Source organism: Ammospiza caudacuta, chromosome 24, assembly GCF_027887145.1.
Source record: "Ammospiza caudacuta isolate bAmmCau1 chromosome 24, bAmmCau1.pri, whole genome shotgun sequence".
Classification (NCBI taxonomy): domain Eukaryota; kingdom Metazoa; phylum Chordata; class Aves; order Passeriformes; family Passerellidae; genus Ammospiza; species Ammospiza caudacuta.
This window is the reverse complement of record NC_080616.1, coordinates 6383380-6409582: the sequence shown is the minus strand read 5'-3', so window position 1 is coordinate 6409582 and position 26203 is coordinate 6383380. Positions and strand designations below refer to the sequence as shown.

General features: G+C 54.9%; 2 protein-coding genes across 2 annotated transcripts; one reads left to right on the top strand and one right to left on the bottom strand.

The window, feature by feature from the left end:
- Positions 1-346: 346 nt before the first annotated feature.
- On the bottom strand, positions 347-11289 carry FRS3 (fibroblast growth factor receptor substrate 3). Its single transcript, XM_058819521.1, has 7 exons — positions 11120-11289; positions 8155-8272; positions 7898-7986; positions 6424-6610; positions 3077-3238; positions 1987-2138; positions 347-1213 (listed from the first exon to the last, which is right to left on the bottom strand). Exons 3-7 carry the CDS (start codon positions 7961-7963, stop codon positions 347-349), a joined length of 1434 nt encoding a protein of 477 aa, XP_058675504.1. The 5' UTR covers positions 7964-7986; positions 8155-8272; positions 11120-11289.
- Positions 11290-14028: 2739 nt separating this feature from the next.
- Positions 14029-25899, top strand: PRICKLE4 (prickle planar cell polarity protein 4). Its single transcript, XM_058819570.1, has 8 exons — positions 14029-14193; positions 18396-18530; positions 18627-18722; positions 19997-20134; positions 20225-20425; positions 22189-22375; positions 23806-24069; positions 25037-25899. Exons 2-8 carry the CDS (start codon positions 18399-18401, stop codon positions 25486-25488), a joined length of 1470 nt encoding a protein of 489 aa, XP_058675553.1. The 5' UTR covers positions 14029-14193; positions 18396-18398; the 3' UTR covers positions 25489-25899.
- The last annotated feature ends 304 nt before the right edge of the window (positions 25900-26203 follow it).

Genomic DNA, 26203 nt, shown 5'->3' with positions numbered 1-26203 from the left:
AGCACTGCCCCGAGGCACTGCCCAGCTGCCTCTGCCCTGCCCCAGCCCAGGCTGCGCCACCGCAATTCCACCCTCAGAGTCACCACACATCCCACAAGGCTTGAAAAACCACCACACACCCCACAAGGCTTGAAAAACCACCAAACATCCCACAAGGCTTGAAAAACGAGCAACACACAGAGAGGGGAGGACGGACAGACAGACAGAGCCTCAACAGCAGCAGCTGCAGGAGCCACGCTGGGCCCCGGCGATGGCAACAGCGAGAGAGGGAGCCACACTCAGGGGGGACAGGACACAGAGAGGGGCAGGGACCAAAGCCACGACACGGGGCTGGCACTTGGGGCCCTCAGAGGGGCAGGTCAGTGCTGTTGTGGCGAGTTTTCCTCGAGGTGCCATCGTCCCTGGGCAGGGCCCGCTGCAGGCTGGACATGGCCGCCGTCTTCTTGAGGTCGATGACGGCGTAGGAGTCGGTGCGGCGGGCACCGGGGCTGCCAGGGGCCGCCACCCTGGGCTCCTGCTGTCCCTTGCAGGCCTCGGGCTCCAGCTCCACCTGGATGTAGTTGAGCTGCCGTGGCGGCTCCGGGCAGGGCCGGGGGAAGTCGAAGCTGAAGACGCTGGGCAGGCGGCTGCGCCGGGGCCTGGGCAGGAAAGCGCGGCGCGGCTCCGAGCCCGCGGGGTTCTGCAGGGGCTCCTCCTCTCCAGCCTCAGAGAAGCCATTTGGGGATGGTGTGGGTGCCATGCCAGCGTCCTCATCCCTGTGCTGGGCCGGCTGCAGCTCCCACACCGGCGGCAGCGCCGGCAGGTTCTCGTAGTGCAGCAGCGCCGAGCGGCGCTGGGAGCAGCTGCCGTCCTCCCGGGACGCCTTGGGGCGGCCAGCCCGGCACAGGGACGAGCTGCTGGGGGCCACCAGCCCGTTGAGGTTCTCATAGACACACTGTGGGGACGGACAGCCCTGCTGGCACTCGTTGTTGTTGTTGTTGGGGGCGCAGAGGTGAGGCCGGCATGGCCGGGGCTGCCGGCACAGCCGGCGGTAACCCGAGGTGGGAGCCAGCACGAATTTCACCTCCCCTGGCTGCAGGAAGACCTGGGGGTTCCGGTCTTCCAGGGAGCAGCTGTGGTTCCTAGGGGGGAAAGGAGGGTGGGCTTCAGGCAGGGGGTGCAAACAGTGGCGGCCCCTCGGCTCCGGCTCGCCGGTGTTGACGTAGGTGTGGGACTGCAAGGAGAGAGAAGCAGAGGGACAGTGAAAGGAGGAGACAGCATAGGCCAGGGCAAAGCAGCTGAGAAACCACCAGGAGAGGGGGATTCCTCAGAGGAGACAGGATTTTGGAAGTTGGGGAGGCTTTGGGAGGTAAAATGTAGAAGTTGGGTTGGGTTTTGTGGGCTGGGATGAGAGCGCAGCTGCACACACACACTGTGTGTCCTCATGGATGGACAGCTGCAGGAATTTCCCTGCCACAGACATGTTTTACGAAAAATCCTTTCCTGAGAAGCCTCAGAAACAAAATGTAAACAATAATTATCTACTGCTGTAGAATGCAACAATTGCATCTTCGATTAGTCCATATTAATTATTTCTAATTAATGGCCAATCACAGTCCAGCTGTCCAGACTGTCTCAGTGTGTCACAAAATTTTATCATTCTTTTTCTATTTTTAGCTAACCTTCTAATAAAATCCTTTCTTCTATTCTTTTAGTATAGTTTTAATATAATATATATCATAAAATAATAAATCAAGCCTTCTAAGTCTGAATTTAGGTGTTTGTGTGACAGCTGGCAGGTCACTGCCACCCAAATACCAATGACTTGAGGACAAAACTCAGATTTTTTTGACAGAACACCAGTTCTGGTGAAGTATCAAAGAGGAGGAGCCACCAGGAGTAAAATGAAATAAAGAGAATGAAAAGGGGGACAAGGTGTGAGGATCCCCTGAGCTTTGGGTGATGGAAACCCAGAACTGCAGCCAGCAGAGCTGAGGATGGGTTTACCTGCTCCTCAGGCCCCAGGAGAGGGTGGGTAGAGTCTTCCCCCGCAGAGGAATGTCTCAGGCTGCTCACTGAGGGCTGCTGGGCTGCAGAGCAGGACAGGGATTCTCCAGGGAAGCTGTGAAATCCATTGGGAAGCCCAGTGTAGCCCAGACCTGCGAGGGAATCAAGGCAGAGGAGCATTACATTGGTACCAAATAGAATTATTACACTTTCAGAGGGAGCTGGGCTCTTGTGGACACCCTGGAAGGTAAAACCAGCCTGTGCAGGCACCATCCCAGGGCCAGGCCCTCCTTTAGATCTAAAGAATTCCTCACGGAGACAGGAATTGAGCCATTCCAACGCTCCAGCAGAAGCACATCTGGCACTGCAGGAGGACTGAGCCTCATGGAATGGGACTGTGCCACCACCAAGGAATGGGACTGTGCCACCACCCCGACCTACAGAGTGTCAGGCCATATTCTGACTGTCAGGGTTGCTTTGTATTACCGCATTTTTATTTTATTTTATTTTTATTTTTTCCCTAATAAAAAAAACTGTTATTCCTCCTCCCATATCTTCCCCTGAGAACCCCTTGACTTCAATAATCAGGAGGGATTATAATTAATTTATTTTATTTTTATTTTTTTTCCCTAACGAAGAACTGTTATTCCTATCACACATCTTCCCTTGAGAACCCCTTAATTTCAAAATTACAATTATTAGGAGGGAAGGGGGTTTAAATCCTCCATTTCAAGGCAGGTTCCTGCCTTCTCAGCAGACTTTCCAAAGCAAGACACAGCCCAGCCCCGTGTCCCTGTGCTGTCCCCTTGCCACCATGGAATGGGACTGTGCCACCACCCAGCTCCTGCTTTGATTCTGTCAGGGCTGCTTTGTATGACTGCATTTTTACTTACTTTTTTATTTTTTTCCCCTGATAAAAAATTGTTATTCCTATCACACATCTTCCCTTGAGAACCCCTTAATTTCAAAATTACAATTATTAGGAGGGAAGGGGGTTTAAATCCTCCATTTCAAGGCAGGTTCCTGCCTTCTTAGCAGACTTTCCAAAGCAAGGCACAGCCCAGCCCCGTGTCCCTGTGCTGTCCCTTACTGGGGGGGCCCTGGGGGCTGTGGGCCAGCTCCCCCTCCGAGGGGTGGCTGCTCCTGGTGGCCACCATGGGCTCCTCCACCACGTTGATGCTGTTGCACTGCATCAGGTCCTGCAGCAGGTTGAAGATCTCCTCTGCTCTGGAGCACTTGAAGGCAAAAATCCCTGCCAAGGGACAGAGAGGAGGGTTAGAACGGCGAGGAAATGATCCGCCTTTAAAAAAATATTTTAAAATATAAAAAAAAAAATTAAAAATTTAAAAAGATGTGTTGTTCGCATTCCTAAATGAATTCGGATTTATTCTGCTGTTGTTTAACGCCATCAAGCCACAGCTAAGAACCCTGTGGATTATTCAGGAAATAACAGCAGAAATCATGGAAAACAGAATGGTTTGGGTTGGGAGAGACCTTAAAAATCATCCAGTTCCACTCCCAACCTGCCACAAGCCCAGGCTGGCTTTAAACCCCCTCAGTGCAGTGGAATCTCAGCCCACACAGGTGTGGGGGCCAGGTGAGCCGCTCCCCTCTCCTACTGAACCCCCTCCATCCTTTTCCAGGGGAAAATCCAGGCAGTGACTCCTCAAAGCTGGGCTGGGCCCCGTGCACGGGAGGGAGGGATGGAAATGTAAAATAAAAAAAAAAAAAAAAAAAAAAAAAAAAAAAAAAAAAAAATACAATACAATAAAATAAAATATAAAGTAAAAGATAAAATAAAATAAAAAATGAAATAAAATAAAATAAAATATAAAAAATAAAATAAAATAAAATAAAATAAAAAATACAAATAAATAAAATAAAATAAAGTAAAATAAAATAAAATATAAAGTAAAAGATAAGATAAAATAAAAAATGAAATAAAATAAAATAAAATAAAATAAAAAAATAAAATAAAATATAAAGTAAAATAAAAAATAAAATAAAAAATGAAATGAAATGAAATGAAATGAAATGAAATGAAATGAAATGAAATGAAATAAAATAAAATAAAATAAGTTTTTTTAAAAAATCTCTGGGATTGAAGGAGCAGCCCAGCCCAGGAGCCAATTCCAGGCTGGCACACACACACACAGCACAGCCATGGCAACAGGAGCAGCCTGGCAACAAGGGCTGCTCCCAAACATCCTCATTTTCCACCAAAAAACCCAGCTGGATCTGCCTTGCATCAGGTGGGCAGCAGCATCAGCAAGGAGGGCTCCAGGTAAAATTAATAAGCAGGATAAAATCCTTCAAAGAAGGGAGAAAATTCAACAAAACACATCACCCCTCTCATTTCTGCCCAATAAAAACTCTGCAGGGTGTGAGAGCTCTGCTTCATCCCCTCTGCCTGGGCCTGAACAGAACCAAACCACACAGAGGGCAGAACTTTTATCCCTGGATTACATTTTCACCCCTGCAAAAGGCAAAGCAGAAACCAAAGGACAAATTCCCTGATGGGAGAGGAAAACCCCACTGAAATAAACATTAAAGAGCAGCAGATGCCAGTGCAGATTCACACAGACCCTGAGCGCTCACGGGAGCCCTTTTGGAGTTTACAAACACATTAACAGAACGAGGAAACAACTTTTGCTTCTCTCCCAGGGGATGCAGACGCCAAGGAAATGTTCGGCTCTTTTAAAAAGCATCAGAGCCAGACTGGTGAAGGAACCAGGAGGCACCGGTGTAAAACTGTGATTCCTCAATTCCCAGACTATTCCCAGTGCTGCTGTGACTTGGCACCAGCTCCTGGGTGAGTCACTTCCCTCTCCGTGCTCTCAGCATCAGGGAAACGTGGTGGGAAACCTTCTCCTCTGTCACAGAGTTCCAAAATCAAAGCTCTGAGCAAATTGAGGAGAGCAAACTGGGAGGATGGGACTGCACAACCTGGAGCTGGAACTGGACAATTAACCCCAATATGGAAATGGAGCAAAACTTATAAAAGTGTGAAAACTCATGACTCTGAGTCCATGTTGGATGGAGCCAAGGCTCTTGTGCTGTATCCTCGAAGATTCACCTTGGGCAGGCAGGATGGGGGGACAAGGTGAGGGGACAGGGACAGCCCTTCCCCAGCAGCTCTGTCACTATATTTTAATAAACAGGGGTCACTGTCACTATATTTTAACAAATCCCTACTTTATTCCTTTAACTCTGTCTAGGTAGCCTCTCTAGGCATCAAGGGGAGAGAAATCTCAGCATTGCTGCTCCCAGGGAGCCCCCAGGCACTGACCCTTTATCCAGGGAACCCCTCAGGCACGGACCCAGCCCCCAGGGAGCCCCCAGGCCCTGCCCCTGTCCCAGCACTGACCCTGGCCAGGCACTGCCACTTCCCCTGTCCCAAGGCATTGCCCTGTCCCTGTCCCACCACTGACCCTGGCCAGTGTGACAGCGGCCGCTCTCAAAGGAGAACAGGTGGGAGTTGAAGCACCCCTGTCCCTCTCCCTGTCCCTGTCCCTGTCCCTGTTCCTGTCCCTGTCCCTGTCCCTGTCCCTGTCCCTGTCCCTGTCCTGCCCCTGTCCCTGTCCCTGTCCCTGCCCCTGCCTTGTCCCTGTCCCTGTCCCTGTCCCTGCCCTGTCCCTGTCCCTGTCCCTGTCCCTGTCCCTGTCCCTGTCCTGGCCAGTGTGACAGCGGCGGCCGCTCTCGAAGGATAAGAGGTCAGACTCAGAGCCCCCCAGGCACTGTCACTGTTCCTGTTCCCCCTGGCACCATCCCTGTCCCAGGGAGCCCCCAGGCCCTGTCCTTGTCCCCCCTGGCACTGTCCCTGTCACTGTTCCTGTTCCCCCTGGCACCGTCCCTGTCCCAGGGAGCCCCCAGGCCCTGTCCTTGTCCCCCCTGGCACTGTCCCTGTCCCTGTCCCAGCACTGACCCTGCCCAGTGTGGCAGCGGTGGCCGCTCTCGAAAGGTTGGAGCCAAAGCCCTGCAGCCCCTCTGTCCCTGCCCTGTCCCTGTCCCCCCTGGCACTGTCCCTGTCCCCAGGGAGCCCCCCTGGCACGGTCCCTGTCCCCAGAGAGCCCCCCTGGCACTGTCCCTGTCCCTGTCCCAGCACTGACCCTGCCCGGTGTGGCAGCGGTGGCTGCTCTCGAAGGAGAACAGGTTGGAGCCAAAGCCCTGCAGCCCCTCTGTCCCTGTCCCTGCCCTGTCCCTGTCCCCCCTGGCACTGTCCCTGTCCCTGTCCCCCCTGGCACGGTCCCTGTCCCCAGGGAGCTCCCCAGGCCCTGTCCCTGTCCCAGCACTGACCCTGCCCGGTGTGGCAGCGGCGGCCGCTCTCGAAGGAGAACAGGTTGGAGTCGAAGCCCCCCTGTCCCAGCCCCTGTCCCTGCCCTGTCCCTGTCCCTTTGGGCACTGTCCCTGTCCCCAGGGAGCTCCCCAGGCACTGACCCTGCCCGGTGTGGCAGCGGCGGCCGCTCTCGAAGGAGAACAGGTTGGAGTCGAAGCCGTAGCGCCGCAGGCTCAGGTACGGCCACCGCACGGCGTCGCGCTTGTGCGAGTGCAGGATCAGCTCCCGCCGCGTCAGCTCCATCACCCCCGAGCCCAGCTCGTGCCCCTCGTCGTCCACGTTGGTCACCTGCAGGGACACCAGGGTTCATTAACAAATTAACGTTGGTTAATTAAGAAACCACCCTTTTGTCATCTCCGTAACGCATTCCGCGCGTTCTCCATAACGCGCTCCGCGTGTTCACAGTAACAGGTTAACATCAGAATTGCTTTTCATTCTTTCTTCTGATCTTCTCAACAGCCTTTCCCAAGAACAATGATTGGGAAAGTTGTGGGGAACTCCCTGGGCACTTCCAGGGCGTGACCACCCTTTCCATGAGGAAATTCCTGCTGCTTTCCAGCCCAAACCTCCCCTTTTTGGGACACACAACACTTTGGACCTGGTTACCATAAGAGATTTGATCATCAGGATGCCTTGGCAAGAACAACCAGCTTTGAAGATTGCAGGAAGATCAAACCAGGCTGGCTTACTGGATAAGAAAATCACACCAAGATCTCTGCAAGCGAGAGATGTTGTAAAATACTAAATTTTGTTTATGTGATGATTAACCAATCATTGCAGCCTTCCCAAAATAGTATATGAGCATAGGTAGTCCACAATAAATTTGGATTTTTAGTCCACAATAAATTTGGATTTTTCTGACCATCTCTCAGAGTGTCCCTGTCTCTCTCATCATTGCTGACCTCCCCAGCCCAGCCTGAGGCTGTTCCCTCTCCTCCTGTCCCTGTTCCCTGGGATAAGATCCCAAATTGCCCCTAAACCTCCTTTTCTCCAGGCTCAGCCCCTTCCCAGCTCCCTCAGGATTTTCCAGACCCTTCTCCAGGTGCTCCAGCCCCATTCCCTTCCCTCCAGCCCCTCCACATCCCCCATGCTCTGAGCACCCAGAGCTGGACAGGGCCCCCAGGTGTCCCTGAGCAGCTCCAGGCACTGCAGTTCCACGGATTTCCCCCATTTCCTGCAATTCCACGGATTTCCCCCATTTCCTGCAGTTCCACGGATTTCCCCCATTCCCTGCTGCCTTTTCCCCAGCTGCCAGCAGGGATCCGTGGCTGGCAGGAGCGGGCAGACCTTGGCAGCTCAGCTGCTCTGTCTGGAGCACAGCCCTGAGCAATAAAAGGTTTTTCTCTCCAGTCCCCCCCATTTCCTTGCATTTCCCAAGCAGAGGCGGTTTAGCAGCAAACACAAACTCGTTTTCAGCAGGAGTTTCTTAAGGAAAAGGGGGAAAAATAAAATAAAAACCCCCAAACTAGAAGTGATGAATTTGCAAATCCTCTGGAGGGATGTTGGTGCGCAGGAGTTTGCTCTCCCCCGAGATGTCCCAGACCCTCTGATGGGGTTGGAAGGACACAAATTTACCTTGAATTTGGTGGGATGGTTGTCTGGGATGCTGTCTGGGCACAGACAGCTGCAGCAGCTCCCCATGACGCCAGGCAGAGAGGAAATCCCTGGGGACAGGACACAAAAGGTGGCACAATCAGATCCCAAATCCCAAATCCCAAATCCCAAACCCACCTCTCCAGCTGTGCCCTCCCCGTCCCAGCAGGGCTGGAGCTCCAACTCTTTGCTCTGCTCCTTGATTAATGTCCCAAATGTTAATTAAAACCAATTCTTACCATCAGGCAGTTGCTGGATTTGTTGTGGAGGAGTGAGAAGGAGTTCCCACTGCAGTCCCTCTATCTCCCTCGGGATTTCATGGCAAGCAGGTTTCACCTAAAACATCCCATCTTCCACCTGGCAAGGAGAACACAATTAAACAATGATAAAAGCAGAGAAAATTAAAAAGCAGGGGGTGGGAGAGTGACTGAACTTCCCTTCAGACAACCCAGGGAAAGCAGGTGCATTTTGTGTTGAATTAATTACATTTATATCAACACAGAAAACTCTGCACAGCAATGAAAAATACCCAGCTAAAAATAATTTTTAAAAAAATTAAATAAGAGATATGTTATTTCTTGGCTTTGGGATCTTAGAGAGGAGTGGGGTTTAGCAGGGTGAAGGAAATAAAAGTGAGCAGCCAGGGGTGGTGAGGCAGCTGCTGCTGCTGCTGAGGAATGTGAAGGTGCCTTCAGTGCAGGGAAGGTCCTTCAGGGTCAGAGAACAGCAGCTGCTCTGCTTTGGAGGAGGAAAAAAAAAAAAAAACAAAAAAACAACCAGAAAACACAAAACCTCTGATATCTGACCCAGAAAACACAAAAATTCTGATATCTGACCCAGAAAACACAAAAATTCTGATATCTGACCCGGTCAGGGCAAGGATCAGGCAGGGAGGAGGCACTGAGGAACACTCCTGTGCTCAGCACTCACAGTGAGAAATGCTCCTAGGTTTTTCTGTTGATTTTTTTTTTTAAGTGTAGTGAGAAATGAGAAATTCTGTCATCCCTGATGGGAACTTGGGCAGGTGACAGGGGATGATGCCAGGTGTGCCCTGAGAGCAGCTCAGTGTCTCCACCTGATCCACCAGGATCCCCAGCCTGGCACCAGGGCAGGAAATGGCAATTTGGGACCTCCTTCCATTGGAAATCTCTTTCCGTTGGAAATCTCTTTCCATTGGGAATATCTTTCTATTGGAAACCTTTTTCCATTAGGAACCTCTTTCCTTTTGGGAACCTCCTTCCACTGGGAGCCTCTTTCTACTGGAAACCTCTTTCATTGGAAACTTTTTTTCATTGGAAACTTTTCTTCCCATTGGAAATCTCCTTCCAACTGGGAACCTCTTTCCATTTGGAACCTCCTTCTACTGGAAACCTCCTTCCATTGTAAATGTCTTTCCATTGGGAACCTCTTTCTACTGGAAACCTCTTTCATTGGAAACTTTTTTCCATTGGGACCCTCTTTCCATTTGAAACCCTCTTTCCCTTGGAACCTCTTTTTATTGCAAACTTTTTCCCTTTGGAAACATCTTCCATTGGGACCCTCTTCCCATTGGAAACCTCTTTCCATTGGGAGCCTCTTCCCATCGGGAGCCTCTTTCCATTTCAAGTCTCTCCCTCTGCCAGGCTCTGCCTCCCCCTCCTCCCAATGAACCCACAGCTCACAGAGTGGCAGAGCTGCCCAAGGGTCCCATTCCATTTCTACACACCAAAAACGGCTCCATAAATCACCTCCCACTGCACCTCTCGGCCCTTGCAGAATTCCCCACCGTGCCCCACGCCCTGCCAAGTGCCCAGGAGAGAGGAAAAGTTTCTTTCTGTGCGAGCTGAGAACAAACAAAGGCGGCGCCAGGTGCCCTCCTGCACACACCTGCCAGCCCTAGAGCAGCACCAGCCCTTCCCCTGTGCCACCCCACACCCTGCCCCAGACAGCTGAGGGATTTATTTATTTATTCCCTCACAGGAATTTAGCACAGATCCTGCTCCAGCTCATCTGGGCGCTGGGGGCTGGCTCCTCTCTGCCTGGGCTCTCCCACTCCCACCCCAGCAACTCCCTCAGGAATAACAGCAAGGAGAAAATATTCTGCCTCTTCTTTCTCCACTCCTCGCCCTCCACCCCATCTGTGAGGGGTCAGCCTGAAGTGCTGTGGCTTACCAAGGGCAGTTTTCACACTGAAAACAGAACAAATAAACTAAAAACCCACCAGGAGCTCCCTGAGCACTCCCTGGGTGCTTCCCCCTGCTCCTCACAGGTGAATTTTTCAGCAGCATCCCTTCCACACAGCCACAGAGATTCCCAACTCCCCGGGCTCCTGCTCTGCACTCCCAGCTCTCTTCCCCAGCCCTGTTTGCCAGTTCAGAGCCCAGCCAGGCCCTAAAACCACCCCAAGAGCCCAGCACGGCCCCACAGCAGGGCTGGGTCCCTCCTAAGGCCACCAGCCCCATCCAGACTCCCACATCCCAACCCAAACCCTCCTCAGCCCTGCCTGGAGCAGCCTCTCCCAAATTCCCAGCTCCTTCCCATCCTCCCAAAACCCCCTCGTGCCTTCACCCTCCTTAAAGCCAGAGCTGGAGAAGGTTCCCCGAATCCCAAAGGCTCAGGGGGACACCCTGGCACAGACAGACGGGGGACAGACGGACACCAGGGGTGGAAAAGCAGCTGGACCCACACCAGCCCCTCCAGGACACGCAGGGACAGAGCCGGGAAAAGGAGGGAGCAGGGGGGCAGCTCTGGGGGCAGGAGGGGCAAAAAGGGGAAGGGGGAAAGAGGAGAGGGATGGGGGGATTGAGGAGGGGCTGCAGGGAGGGAGAAGGGGACGGAGAGATGAGGAAGGGGATGGAGAGATGGGGAATGGGATGGAGGGAGGAGGAAGGGGATGGAGAGAAGGGGATGAAGGGATGAGGAAAAGGATGGAGGGAGGAGGAAGGGGATGGAGGGATGAGGAAGGGGATGGAGGGATGGGGATGAAGGGAGAAGGAAGGGGATGGAGGGATGAGGAAGGAGATGGAGGGATGGGGAAAATGATGGAGGGAGAAGGACGGGCCCGCAGAGCCCGTGGGAACGAGGGCCCTGAGGAAGAAGGGGCGAGTCCCGGGGGGCTCCCGGGGATTTGGCTGCGAGGAGCGGCGGGGGCAGCCCGGGGAGGGCACGAGGGGAGGGGACGGGGGCGATGCCGCGGCCCCGCTCGCTCCGGGCGCTGCTCGGTACCTGAGGCGCTCCCGGCTCCGCCGTCCGGGACCTGCGGCCCGGAGCCCCCGGCCCGGCCCTTCCCGGGGCCCGGAGCGCGTCGGGGCCCCCGGCCCGGCCCTGGCCCTGCCCGGCCCGGCGGGTCCGGGGGTCCCCGGTGGGGCCCGGAGCGATCGGGGCCGGGCCGGGCCCGCCGGAGCAGCGACACCGCGACAGCGCCGCGCGGCCGCCAGGGGGCGCCAGGGGGGCGCGGCCGCGCCGAGGGGGCGGAGTCTGGTGGGCGGGGCTTGGGTGGGCGGTGCCTGGTGGGCGTGGTCAGGGTGGAGGTGATGGACGGGCGGGTTTAGGGGGTCCCGGGAGGATTTTGGGGGGTCTGGGGAAGGTGAGGATCTGAGGAGGGTCAGTGGAAAGGTTTTGGGGGTCTGGGGAGGGTTTGGGGGGTTCAGTGAGAGGTTTTGGGGGCCAGTGGAGGATTTGGGGGTCTGGGGAAGGGGATCTGGGGGTCAGTGAGAGCGTTTGGGGGTCTGGGGAAGGGGATCTGGGAGTCAGTGAGGGCGTTTGGGGGCCTGAGGAAGGTTTGGGGGTCACTGAGAGCGTTTGGGGGTCGGTGGAGGGTTTGGGGGATCTGGGGAAGGGGATCTGGGGGTCACTGAGAGCGTTTGGGGGTCAGTGGAGGGTTTAGGGGGTCAGTGGAGGGTTTGGGGTTGTCACAAAGGGTTTGGGGCAGTCAGTGGAGGGTTGGGGGGGATCACAGAGGGTTTGGGGGATCACTAAGAGAGTTTGGGGGTCTGGGAAAGGGGATTTTGGGGTCAGTGGGAGGGTTTGGGGGCTCTGGGGAAGGAGAGAGGCATCACAGGAGGATTTGGGGGTCTGGCTTTGGGGGTTGCTGGAGGGGGATCACTGGAGGGGGATTTGGGGGGTCTGGGATGGAAGGATGCCCTCGGGGGTCCCTGGAGGAGGATTTGGGGGGTCTGGAGTAGACAGAGACTCTAGAGGGGCGTCGGGGGAGCTGCCAGCTCCTCATCCCAGCGCCACCAAGCGTGTCCCGCCCTCTCTGGGGACACTGCGGCCACACGGAGCCACCGAGCCGTGTCCTGCCCTTCGAGGGGACACAGGAGAGCCCCGGTGACCCCTCTGTCCCCCTCCCCATGCCCAGCGAGGACTTTGCCCGGGAATTTTTCCGCCCTGGGGACGGATGGAGGAGCGTGGGGGCAGCAGGGGACGAGGGGGGGCCTCTGCCACCACCCGCGGGGACAAAGTCCAACGGCACCGGGGCCGAGATAAAGGTGCAGGGAGCAGAATAACAGCGTGGGGACATTGGGGACCTCACAGGGACCCCTGCACAGGGGGGGAGAGCAGCATGGAGGTGCTTCCTCCTCCTCCTCCTCCTCCTCCTGCTCATGGGATTGTGCAGAGGATCCTCAAATGGTTTGGGTTGGAAGGGACTTTAAAAATCCGTTTTTAAAGGGGGCAATTTCCACTGTCCCAGGCTGCTCCTCATCCAGGCTGCCTAAAATCAGAGATCAAATAAAATTAAGAAAATAAAAAGCAGATTTATTTATTTATTTATTTATTTATTTATTTATTGAAGGGCCTTCAGGTGCATTTAGGGCTGATGGAGCCCACCCAAAAATGGACCACAGGTCACTGGGTTTTCACACTTTTATAAGTTTGGTTCATTTGCATATTGGGCGTTAATTTTCCAATTACAGCTTCAGGTAATGAAGTCATTGACCCCAAGTTTGCTCCCCCTAAATAAATCAGTTTTGTTCCCATCTCTCAGGGCCTGAGGCAGTGAGGTGTTGTTGACTCCCAGGCCTGGAGAGGAATTGTTGTGTCAAAATGGGAAAGCAGCAGCCGACACTGTGCGTGGAGTTTAGAGTTACGCACTTAAGAATTACAGGATTATAAATGTATGGAAAAGATAAAAGCTAAAATCCTAAGAAGGCATCACAAACCCCATCCAAGCTGACCTTGGGATGGGGCAACCACTTCCACAAAGCAGCACCACGAGCTGTGCCCAGCGCCGCCCTGCACGGCCTCGCCCAGCAGTGCCACGGGCACTGTCACGGAGCCTGGCACCTCCCGTGCCAAACCACCACCCCTGCGAGCTCTGGCTGCGCTCCCAGCCCTGATCCCAGCACCAACACCAGCCATCTGCACCCCTCAGGGCTCCCAAACCAGCCCCAGCTCCCAGGACCACGCAGGTGGCAGAGATCCAGCCTGGTTGGTCCCTGCGGGTCTGGGGGAGTTTTGGGGGACGCTGTGTCGATTCTAACCCCCAAAACCACATCAGCGGGCAGGAAAATCTTACAGCGCGGTGAGAAATGCACGGGAACACCAGCAGGACGCTGTGCTCTGATCAGTTTTTCCCCTGGCTCCTGCCTGGGTGGAATTGCTGCAGTCTGGAGGAGCGTCGTCAGGTGTGCAGGGCTTGTGGAAACTGGGGCATCCTGACTTGCCGCTGGCTAACTCCTTTGTGAGAGCCCAGCCAAGGTTTCTCCACCTCTCAATTGGGGTGTAATGACACTTCCCCCTCTTTCATGAAGCTTCAACTCTTTGTGATCTCGGCAGGGAAATAAATCACCGCGCGGGATCATAAAAAGCCATCAAACGGCAACCCGGGGTGAACCGAGCCGCAGATGGAGGGAAGGGCGCGGGCGCTCGGAAAATGAGAGGTAGGAGCGAGCCAGATGTCATCGGCAGCTCCTTCCCCTGTAGGGTTAATGTCCCCCCCCCCCCTTTTCCCCTCCCTGCCTGCCCTGGAATTCCAGCCATTGGCTGCCTCCCGAGGTTTAGGCTAAAAAGCCTCTAATTAGGACCCCGGCAGCCGCGGAGGCAGCGCCTGGGCAGGCAGGGGGGGAAAAAATAGAGAGAGAGGAAAGAAAGGGGAAAAAAAAAAAAAAAAAAAAAAAACCAGAAAAAAAAGTGTTTCCCTGGCTGAGCTTGGATGTTTTCCTTTCGCTTTGCGGAGTTTTCGCAGCCCAGGCTCCATTCCCTGGCGTGCTCCGGAGCAGGGCGGGACGGCGGGGCTGGAGCGGGCGGCCGAGCCCGGAGCGGCGGCGAGCGGGGCCCGGAGCGCCGGGACAGGGCAGGTACGTGGGGCTGGGAGAGAATCCCGGGACAGGGCAGGTACGTGGGAATGGGAGAGAATCCCGGGACAGGGCAGGTACGTGGGGCTGGGAGGGAATCCCGGGACAGGGCAGGTTCGTGGGGCTGGGAGGGAATCCCGGGACAGGGCAGGTTCGTGGGGCTGGGAGGGAATCACGGAATCCCGGGACAGGGCAGGTTCGTGGGGATGGAAAGGAATCCCGGGGCAGGGCAGGTTCGTGGGGCTGGGAGGGAATCACGGAATCCCGGGACAGGGCAGGTTCGTGGGGATGGAAGGGACAGCCGGACTCGGCCCTGCCCGCTCCCAGGGCAGATGGAGCTGGGGGAGAGGGGGATTGAGAGCGGGGGGCAGCGGGAGGGTCCTGCGAGGGGAAGGGGATGGGGCAGAGCGGGGGGATTTGGGCTGTTCCGAGATTTTCTGGGAGGAGATAACATCGCTGTCTTTGTTTTCGGGAATTGTCCCCTGAGAGCAGGAGGTGACGCGCGTCCCGTCGTGCCGGGCTCTGCCAGGTGCGCGGGCAGCGCTGGTGCCACCATCCCTGCTGGGATCGGCCGGGAATGGGATCAGTCGGGATTGGGGATGGAGCTGGAACCCTTGGACCTGCGGGGGTGAAGTGTGGTGGGCCAGGGAGGGGCGGGGGGCTCCGTTCTGGTGGTCACAGGGAGAGGAGGGGCGGGGGTCTCGGTCCGTACCTGCGGGTGCACGAATGGGTGAGCCAGGGTGGGTTAATGGGTTAATGGATTACTGCTCCTGCCGTGCCTGCGGGAAAACACAGGAAAAGCCTTTGGCAGCGCTGGCACATCCCTGGTGAGCCAACAGGCCACGGTCCCCTCTGGTGACACGGTGCTGTGCGGCAGAGCAGATGCTGAGACCCTCCCTCGTCATTTGAGGGGCTGCAAAGGCGTTTTTAAAGCGAGGGCCACGACTCTGCTGCGCCCAGCAGTGGCACCAAGGGCTGCTCCAGCTGGTGCCACCCCAGCTCCAAAAAGGCACCGTGGGCTCCTCGGTGGGACCGGCTCCAGGTCGGGCAGGACTGGCTGCTCCTGCTCTCCCTGCCAGACCTCAGCTTATCTCACCCCAAAAGATGCATCTTTATTGCTCTGCATCTTCGTTGTTATGCATCTTTATTTCTCTGCATCTTTTGGCTCTGCATCTTTGTTGTTATGCATTTTTATTTCTCTACATCTTTTTGCTCTGCATCCTTGTTGTTATGAATCTTTGTTGCTCTGCACCTTTGTTGCTCTGCACCTTTGTTGCTCTGCACCTTTGTTGCTCTGCACCTTTATTTCTCTGCACCTTTATTTCTCTGCACCTTTATTTCTCTGCATCTCTGTTCCTGCTCCTGCAGCTGTGTTGACGGCAGCTCAAGCACAAACAGCTTATCCCGTGGGTGAGGCCAGCGTGGATCCGTGCCCCTGGGAGCTGCCAGCGCTGCTTTGAGGGGCTTTTTGGAGTTGCTGTGTCTCCCTGGGGACTCTGCAGGGATGGGATGCGGCTCCCTGTGCGGGCTGGGAGCGCGGAGCCCGTGCTGAATTCCGAGCAGGCTGGCGCGGCCGAGCTCCAAGTTAATGTGTGACCTTGGCGGCAGAGCCCGCACGGGCTCCCACAGCCAGCTGGAGACGGGGGCCGCTCCCGCCGAGCCAAAGCCGATTAACATTCCCAGGAATTTCAGCCTCTTTTGCCCAGGGAGCCGCGACGGCTTCCGATGCTTTGGGGAGAGCGAGAGAGGAGCTCGGGCAAACGCATCCGGAGCGGCTCCCACGGGCAGCAGGGAGGGTTTGCAGCCAGGGCGAATGACAGCCAGGTGCCACCCGGCCTGCCCGACGGGTCTGTCGCACGTCCCTTCTCGGGGACTCGCTGGCAGGGACAGGCCACCCCAAAGTGCCACCGCGGTGCCACCTCCCGCAGGCTGGGAGCATCCCCGCATCCCTGGGCAGGGCAGGGCAGGGCAGGGCCCGCAGGCAGCGAAGGGAGGGCAGGAAGGAAGAGGGGACAGGGCTGGGCAGCGGAGGAGCCGGACCTGTTGGGGCTGCCTGGCTCTTTAGCATGGGAGGCGCGTACCTCTGTCACCGTCTGGGGCTAATTACAGGGACTTGTTTACAGCCCAGACGGCTGCCAGCCGGGGTAATCACATCAAACCGGGCTGGGCCGCGCTCTCCGGCGCATCCCCGCCCTGCCCAAGCCGCCCTCCCCACGCCGGTGTCGCCCCACCGTGCTGGTGGCCCTGCCACGGGGTCCCTGTGGCTCTCGGGGATGGGGCCAGGCTGGCACTGCCACCCCTCGGGAATGGGGCCAGGCTGGCGCTGCCACCCCTCCCGAGTCCCCCGGGCATCGCAGGGGTCCAATTAACAGCAAAGTTCCAAGAGATTACACAAATGCAGCTTGGAGGCTTAATGAGCCCAGCAGAGCCGGGAATGCCCCCACATCCCACGGGAGGGAGAAATGGGGACATTTTCCCAAACCGGGCAGCAGCAGAGCTGGGCTGGACACGAGGGTCCTCATTCAGCACCCCAGGGTCTCCCTGGCCCAGCCCTGGTCCCTCACCAAGCCAGCAAGGCCGGGGCTCTTTTTGGGCAGCAAACACCCAGATTATTTCATCCCTATCCCAAAGCACAGCTTTGAACAGCACCCTACAACCAGCCCTGCGTCCCCCCAGGCTTCCAGACCCCAAATGGCAGGAAGAAGCCAGCAGCCCTTTTGTTTAATCTCGCTGATTAGCCGGTGTGTTAATCATTGACCCGGCAGCAGGGCAGGGAAACCTGAGCTGATCCCACCTGCTGCCGGCCCCAGAGCTGCCCCTGCCACAGCCCAGCAGCCCCAGGCGCTGTTTGTGGGAGCACTGGGGACACTGGGGTGTCCCTGGCAGGGGGGACACACCAGCACCATCCCAGTGTGGAGCAGGGAATGGATCCTGGTGGTGGCAGAGGTGGAGAAAGACCAAGATTTCATGGTCTGGGGGTTCTCACCCCTCATCCCTGAGACTGTTTTGTGCGTGGAACATTTTCCAGAGGGGTTGATCCATCCATGGTGGGCGTTGCAGGGGTGAGCCCCTGGCTGTGTTTGGTCACGGCCCCGTGATTTTCCCTCCATCCCACCCTGGCTCCCCATGGCACGGCAGGAAATGTGGGCTGAGGGCGTCAGGCTCTGGGCTGGCATCCAGGGAGCCCCAGGAGCCACCACATCAGCATCTGGCCTTTGTTTTGGGAAGCCGGGGCAGGAAGGAAGCGCCGTGCTGGAGAGAGCCTGCGTGGGGAGGAGGGGAGGGCTCCGGATGGGTTTCACTGCCTGACCCCGAGCCAGGCTGTGCTGTGGGCTGGGACAGCCCTGGGCAGAACAATGGCAGCCCGAGGGGAGGGAATTATTTTCCACTGAGCTGGGCTCAACCTCGGTCTGCTCCCACTCAGGGATGGGCCACTAGACCCGGGATTAGCCGTGGCGGCTGGGGGAAAGCTCCTGCTGTGGGTGTTGTTGTTTTCCAAAACCTGTTCCAGCTTGAGCTTGGGCGTTTGGGGTCTCCCCTGTCTGGCTTCATCCTCATCCCCATCCCATCCCCATCCCATCCCATCCCCATCCCATCCCATCCCCATCCCATCCCATCCCATCCCATCCCATCCCATCCCATCCCATCCCTTCGTGCTCAGCAAGTGCCTGCCTCTATCCTCAGTGTGGGTTTGCTGTAACCCCCAAAGAGAAAGGAGCCCCCCAAAAATCCCTTGGATTCCTGCAGTGGTTCAGCTGAAGGTCTCAAGGTCGTGGTGCCTTGGAGCATCGTCCCAGCTGGACGTGCCCCAAGTCTCTGTAAGGGATGAGGAGCTGCTTGTCCTGCTGCCACAGGGACACAGGATCTGTGTCCAGGGATGGATCCCTGCTCCCTGCCCTGTGTCTGACACCTGTGGCTCTCTCTGTGTCCCCAGCTGATGTCCCTGCCGAGCCCTGCATGGCCCAGGGGTCCCTCCGAGAGACGAGGAGCTGGCACAGGGACACAGGATCTGTGTCCAGGGATGGATCCCTGCCCTGTGTCCGACATCTCTGACTCCCTTTCTGTCCCCAGCTGATGTCCCTGCCGAGCCCTGCATGGCCCAGGGTCCCTCTGAGGGATGAAGAGCTGACACAGGGACGCAGGACCTGTGTCCAGGGATGGATCCCTGCCCTGTCTCTGACACCTGTGTCTCTCTGTGTCCCCAGCTGATGTCCCTGCCGAGCCCTGCATGGCCCCAGCAGGACGAGCCCTCTCCCTGCGGCACCACCGGGGGCCTCCCCCCGGCCTCGTCCGACAGCGACTCCGGCTGTGCCCTGGAGGAGTACCTGGAGCCCCCCGAGGTGGGTGCTCCCCACCCCGTTTCCGGGGCTAGACACACACATTTCAGCCCCTTAAACACATTTTAATCCCTCTCTGAACTCGGTGTTTCCCCCAAGGTGCCGCCGTGCTCGCCCCAGCCGGGCTCTGACCGTGACCGGACGCGGCTCCGCGCCAGAGCGCTCCTGCAGCAGCTGCCCCCCCAGGACTGCGATGTGAGACCCCCTCCTCTGGCTGCTGCTCCCCTCCCCGGGCCCACCTGGGGCTGACATTACCCAAAAACAGAGGCCGGGCCGAATTAAGGGAGCAAAAAGCAGTTTTATTCATTATTCAGCTGCCCTAAATGCAGCTGAAGCCCACCCAAAAATGGACCACGGGGTCATGGGGTTTTCACACTTCTATAAGTTTGGTTCATTTGCATATTGGGGGTTAATTTTCCAATTACAGCTTCAAGTAATGAAATAATTGACCCCAAGTTTGCTCCCCCAACTCCCTTTTGTTCCAATCTCTGACCAGTGAGGTGTTGTTGATTCCCAGGCCTGGAGAGGAATTGTGTAAAAATGGGAAAGCAGCAGCTCACACTGTTTGTGGAGTTTAGAGTCTACCACTAAAGTTTAGAGTTTATCTCCCTGGCCTCATCTGGTCTTGAGATTACCCAAAAACAGAGGCCAGGCCAAATTAAGGGAATAAAAAGCAATTTTATTTATTGAAGGGCCTTCAGGTGCATTTAGGGCAGATGAAGCTCACCTAAAAATGGATCACGGGTCACAGGTTTTTCACACTTTTGTATATTGGGGGTTAATTTTCCAATTACAGCTTCAGGTAGTGAAGTCATTGACTCCAAGTTTGCTCCCTTTTGTTCCCATCTCTCAGAGCCTGAGGCGGTGAGGTGATTGATTCCCAGGCCTGGAGAGGAATTGTGTAAAAATGGGAAAGCAGCAGCCGACACTGTGTGTGGAGTTTAGAGTTTACCCCTAAAGTTTAGAGTTTACCACTAAAGTTTAGAGTTATACACTAAAGAATTACAGGATTATAAATGTCTGGAAAAGATAAAAGCTGAACTCCTAAGGAAGGATGTGATTCCGACTCCTTCTCAGCCAGTGAATAGGACAAATAGGTTGTTGGTGATGATGAGGATGAGTATGGCGATTAGGAAGAATAGTAGATAGGTGAAAAATTTTGTAATGTAGGGGTCTGAGGCCACATGTAGGATAGATCATGGTACAAATAGTGCAGTGAGGAAGAAGGTAAGGGAGTAGAAGTCTATTTTCAGGCTGATGGGGATTTTGAAGTTTATAATGGACTTTCATTCCCAGAAGGAGGTGAGGCTTTCTGCTCCGGAGTGGATATAGATTGCTATTGGGATCAGGCTGATTAAGAAGGAGGTTTTGGCTGTGTTTGTAACCGTGCTGGGAGGTTGCTGGATAGGAGAGGCGGTAGGACGGGGGTGCCCCAGCAGAGCCCGTGCCCTGACCCCCGTGCCCCACAGGAGCGCTACTGCCCCGGCCTCGCCGAGGAGGAGCGGCGCCAGCTCCGCGCCTTCAGCGCCCGCCGCCGACAGGAGGCTCTGGGACAGGGCCTGGCGTGCCCCGTGCCAGGGCCCTGCCACGGCCGTCCCTGCAGGAAGGTGAGCCGTCCCTCCAGCTGCCACCCCCTGGCAGGGAGCCGTCCCCAAAAGCCAGCCCTGCCCCACACCTCGTGTCCTTCTGCCTTGCAGTGCGGCCGGAGGCTGAACAAAGGCGACCCGGGGGTTTCGGCGTCTCGCCTGGGCGACCAGTTCTGGCACCCGTCCTGCTTCTCCTGCCACTTCTGCCACCAGCAGCTGGTGGATCTCATCTACTTCCAGCAGGATGGGAGGATCTACTGCGGCCGGCACCACGCTGAGCTCTTCCGACCCCGCTGCGCCTCCTGCGACCAGGTGGGCGCCTGTTGGGGAGGATGAAACGGGAAAGCCTTGTCAATAGGATTGCCTGGCAAAAGATTTTGAGAATATGGGAACCATAAGCGAGACTGAAGTGAAAGCAAGCTTTAAGGTCCGTTAGTTACTGAACAACAGGAAAACAATTGTCAATATTAAAAATAAGGGATAATTTGGTTCCAATAATAGCGCATGAGCAAAAGATAACCGCGGGGTACGGGGTGCCGGGCTCTGGACCCTTTCCATCTCACGTACGAGCTTGCCAAGTGAAGATTCCCCCCTATATGCCACGTGTCAATGCCATCCCCTCCCATTTTCGGTTTGTCACACTTCTACCTCTGCCCTCATCACCACCTTTGCCGTGCATGCTCCACCACTCGGTTCGGTGGTCGCATAACTCTTTGGGGGTCGTTTTTGATGAAGGCCTCTCCTCTTCCTCGATGTCCTTCAACTCACCCTTGGGTTACACATGCGCACCAAGCCAGTATAATGCAAGCCAAAACTAACATAATATTATATTTAAGCACCAAAGCAATAAATCTCATATAATTAACGTTTTCCTGGGACCCAACCAGATTTTCCCTTCTTTCTGTTCATTTTTAGCAACTGTTATCTCTTGCTTTTTCCTGTCCTTGAACATCTGCAGGAAAGGAGGGGGGGGGATGGAACCTCTCCCTTTCTTTCTTTCTTGGCATTACACCTTCTAACTCTTTTATCAATTACCGTATCAATATCGATTACCGTTCCGATTTTCTCAGCGTGAATCACACCTGTTCCCCACGTTCCCGTTCCAGCTGATCTTCATGGAGGAGCGCATCGAGGCCGAGGGCCTTGAACATCTGCAGGAAAGGAGGGGGGGATGGAACCTCTCCCATTCTTTCTTGGCATTGCACCTTCTAACTCTTTTACCAATTACCGTATCAATATTGATTACCATTCCAGTTTTGCCAGCGCAAATCACACCTATTTCCCACATTCCCATTCCAGCTGATCTTCACGGAGGAGTGCATCGAGGCCGAGGGCCTTGAACATCTGCAGGAAAGGAGGGGGGGGATGGAATTTCTCCCTTTCTTTCTTGGCATTACACCTTCTAACTCTTTTATCAATTACCGTATCAATATCGATTACCGTTCCGATTTTCTCAGCGTGAATCACACCTGTTCCCCACGTTCCCATTCCAGCTGATCTTCATGGAGGAGTGCATCGAGGCTGAGGGCCTTGAACATCTGCAGGAAAGGAGGGGGGGGGGGATGGAACCTCACCTTTTCTCTTTTGGCATTACACCTACTAACTCATTTATTAATTACCGTATCAATATCGATTACCGTTCCAATTTTGCCAGCGCGGATCCTACTTGTTGACCACGTTCCCATTCCAGCTGATCTTCATGGAGGAGTGCATTGAGGCTGAGGGCCTTGAACATCTGCAGGAAAGGAGGGGGGGGATGGAACCTCTCTCATTCTTTCTTGGCATTACACCTTCTAACTCTTTTACCAATTACCGTATCAATATCGATTACCGTTTCAATTTTGTCACCGCGAGTCCTACCTGTTCACCACGTTCCCGTTCCAGCTGATCTTCATGGAGGAGTGCATCGAGGCTGAGGGCCTTGAACATCTGCAGGAAAGGGGGGGGGGGGATGGAACCTCACCCTTTCTTTCTTGGCATTACACCAACTCTTTTACCAATTACCGTATCAATATCGATTACCGTTCCAATTTTGTCACCGCGAGTCCTACCTGTTCACCACGTTCCCGTTCCAGCTGATCTTCATGGAGGAGTGCATCGAGGCCGAGGGCCGGCGCTGGCACCTGGAGCATTTCTGCTGCCTGGAGTGCGAGGAGCCCCTGCGCGGGCAGCGCTACGTGATGCGCAGCGGGCGGCCCTGCTGCCGGCCCTGCTTCGAGAGCCTCTTCGCCGAGCCGTGCCAGGCGTGCGGGGACCCCATCGGTACGGCCGCCAAAATCTGGGGCTCCCCCAGCCTTTGGAGCATGGATTTTGGGTTTTTTTGGGTTTTTTGGGTTTTTTGGGGGACGGTCGTTTTTGGTTTTTTGGTTTGGTTTGGGGGTTTTTTGGGGTTTTTATTGTGGTTTGGTTTTTTTTTTTTGGTTGGTTGGGGTTTTTCTGTTTGTTTTTTTTTTTTGTTTGTTTGTTTGGTTTTGGTTTTTTTTAAATTTATTTTATTTATTTATATTTTTTATTTTTGGGGGGGTTTCGGGTTTTTATGGGTTTTCTTTTGGGGCGGTTGTTTTTGCGGGTTTTTTTGTTTTGTTTTGGGGTTTTTTGGGGTTTATTTAGGGGATTTTGGCGGGGTTTTTTTTGTGGTTTGTTTCTTTGGTTTTTGTTGTTGCTTTTTGGGTTTTTTTGTGGGGGGTGTTTTGGGGTTTTTTTTGTTTATTTTGTTTTCTTTTGGGGTTTTGGGGTGTTTATTTTGGGATTTTTTGTGGGTTTTTTGTTTTGTTTTTTTGGGGGTTATTTGTGGGCACAGTTGTTTTTGGTATTTTGTTTTGGTTTTTTGTCTTTTTTTTTTTTAGGTTTTTTTGGGTTTATTTAGGGGTTTTTGGTGGGAGTTTTTTTGTTGTTTATTTTTGTTTTGTTTTGTTTCTTTGGTTTTTTTGTTGTTGTTGCTTTTTTGGTTTTTATTTTTTGTGGGGGTTGGTTTGGGTTTTTTTGTTTATTTTGTTTTGTTCTGGGTTTTGGGGGGTTTATTTTGGGGGTTTTTCGGTTTGTTTTTTTTTGTGGGGGGTTTTTTGGGGGTGCAGTTGTTTTTGGTATTTTGTTTTGGGTTGGATTTTCTGTGGGTTTTTTTAGGGTTTTTGTGGGGGGTTTTTTGGGTTTTTTGGGATGTTTATTTTGTTTTGGCGTTTTTTTTGTTTTTTTTTTTTTTGGGGGGGGGGTTTGTGGTTTGTTTTGTTTGGGGTTTTTTTTTTTTTTTTCATTTTTGTTTGGTTGGTTGGTTGGTTGGTTGGTTTTTTGGGGGTTTTTCCTTTGCTTTGTTTTGTAGTTGTTGGGTTGGTTTTTTTTTTTTGTTTTTTATTTCATTTTATTTTATTTCTTTTATTTTTATTTTATTTCATTTTTATTTTATTTTATTTCATTTTATTTTTATTTTTATTTTATTTCATTTTATTTTATTTTATTTTATTTTATTTTATTTATTTTATTTTATTTTATTTATTTTATTTTATTTTATTTTATTTTATTTTATTTTTATTTTTATTTTATTTCATTTCATTTAATTTATTTTATTTTATTTTATTTTATTTTATTTTATTTTATTTTATTTTATTTTATTTTATTTCATTTTATTTTATTTTTATTTTATTTTTATTTTATTTTATTTTGAAGACCCTTCCCCTCACCCGCGTTTTGCCCCACAGGTGCGGACACCGAGCAGGTCACCCACCAAGGGCTGCACTGGCACGCCCGCTCCTCCTGCTTGTGCTGCAGCCTGTGCCGGGCCCCGCTGCGGGGACAGCCCCTCAGCTGCCACCGCGGCCGCCTCTTCTGCTCCGGCTCCTGCGGCCGCGGCCAGGACGGCTCCTCCGCCGCCTCCGACTCCTCGGACTCCGCCATCGCCTCCGCTCCGTCCCCCCAGTGCGCGCCCGCGGCCCGGAGCGGCAGGGACAGGGGGCAAGGGGATGGTAGGAGCTTCCAGCATGGGGTGGGAGCAAATCCAGAGGGCTTTGGGGAATTTGGGGATGGTGGAATCCTACTGCCATGGGATGGGAGCAAATCCAGGGATTTTGGGGACTTTGGGGATGGTAGGAGCAAATCCAGGGATTTTGGGGATGGTAGGAGCCTCCAGCATGGGATGGGAGCAAATCTAGGGATTTTGGGTGTGGTAGGAGCCTCCGACATGGGGTGGGAGCAAATCCAGGGATTTTGGGGATGGTAGGAGCAAATCCAGGGGATTTTGGGGATGGTAGGAGCAAATCCAGGGATTTTTGGGAATTTGGGGATAGTAGGAGCCTCTGACATGGGGTGGGAGCAAATCCAGGGATTTTGGGGATGGTAGGAGCCTTTGCCATGGGGTGGGAGCAAATCCAGGGACTTTGGGGAATTTGGGGATGGTAGGAGCCTCCAGCATGGGGTGGGAGCAAATCCAAGGATTTTGGGGACTTTGGGGATGGTAGGAGCCTCCAACACGGGATGGGAGCAAATCCAGGGATTTGGGGGATGGTAGGAGCCTCTGCTATGGGGTGGGAGCAAATTCAGGGATTTTGGGGATGGTAGGAGCAAATCCAGGAGATTTTGGGCACTTTGGGGATGGTAGGAGGCTCCGACATGGGGTGGGAGCAAATCCAGGGATTTTGGGGACTTGGGGGCTGGTAGGACCCCATTGCCACAGGGTGGGAGGGCAACAGGAGCAAATCCAGGCTCTGGATTTACTTTGGGGCTGGTGGGGTCCTGCTGCCCTGGGGTGGGAGGGGGAGCAGGAGCAAATCCAGGCTCCGGGGACTGTCCTGGGAGTGTCACCCCGTGGGAATTGGTGATGAACTCCCCAGGCTGGGTGGGTGGGTGGGTGCCAGCCCGCCGTGTCCCGAGACGCCCCTTGCTGTGGGAGGGCTGTGGGAGGACAGGCTCAGCCTCTCCTTCCCCCTCTGGCAGAGGCGTTCTCGGAGCAGCCCCCCGTGCACCCCGCCTTCAGGAGCCCCGGGGATCTCGGCGCAGCCCCACGGGAGCGGAGCGGCGACGCTGCCAAGGAGCACCCAGGGGCGCTGGGACCCCCAGCCGGCCACCCCTCAGCCCCCCAGCTGAACCCGGAGCCCCCCAAGGAGCCCAGAGCCCTTTTGGGGTCCCCTGAAGCCCGAAGAGCTGCAGAGCTGCAGGCGGGCACCTCCCGTCCCCGACACGGCGCCCGGGCAGGGCACGGCACAGAGGAGGAGGAGGAGGAGGAGGACTCCTGGTGCCCCACCTGCTCCTCATCTTCGGACTCAGACTCGGAGGAGGAGGGTTTCTTTTTCGGGAAGCCCATCCCCAAGCCCGGCATGACCTCCCTGGGCAGGGAGCCCACGCAGAGGGGCAGGGGCAGGACGGCCAAGCACTGCAGCGTGTGCTGACAGCGGGCTGGGGGTCCCGAGTGGCACTGCCAGCTCCTGCCAGGGCATCAGCGCGTTCCAATCGCATCCTGGAGGTGCCCAAGGCTGGTGGGAGAAGCTGCTGGGGTCGCTGCCCCCCGGTGGAGCAGAGCAGAGCAGAGCAGATCCTGCCATTCCTGCCCGGCTCTCCCGCAATTAGGAACAGGTAAAGCAGGAAGGGAGCGGGGCAGGCCCGGCCCCAGCACCTCCCACGAGGCGGCAGGTGGGGACAGGGACAGCTGCCGGCGTCCCCCCAGTGCTGGGGAACGCGGGGTGTCCTGCCCTGGATTGCTCTGTGCCCCACTGCCACCCCTCTCCATCCCTGGTGGCATCAGGTCCCCATGGGGAGGGGACCAGAGACGAAGCTCCAATAAAATCTGGCTGAAATCTGAACTCAGGGTCTGCCCTGTTCCTTCCCAGCCCATTGTGACACTGACACTGTCACCAGGGCCCCATCTCCATCCCTGCTCTCCATCCCTGGTGGCACTGTGGCCTACTGCCACCACAGGGAGGGAACCAGGGGTGCAGCTCTGCTGCTGCTGGTGACAAATCTGCAATAAAATCCGGCTGAAATCTGAAAGCAGGGTCTGCCCTGTTCCTTCCCAGCCCATTGTGACACTGGCAATGTCACCAGGGCCCCACTGGCACCTCTCTCCCTTCCTGGTGGCACTGTGTCCCCATGGGGAGGGGACCAGGG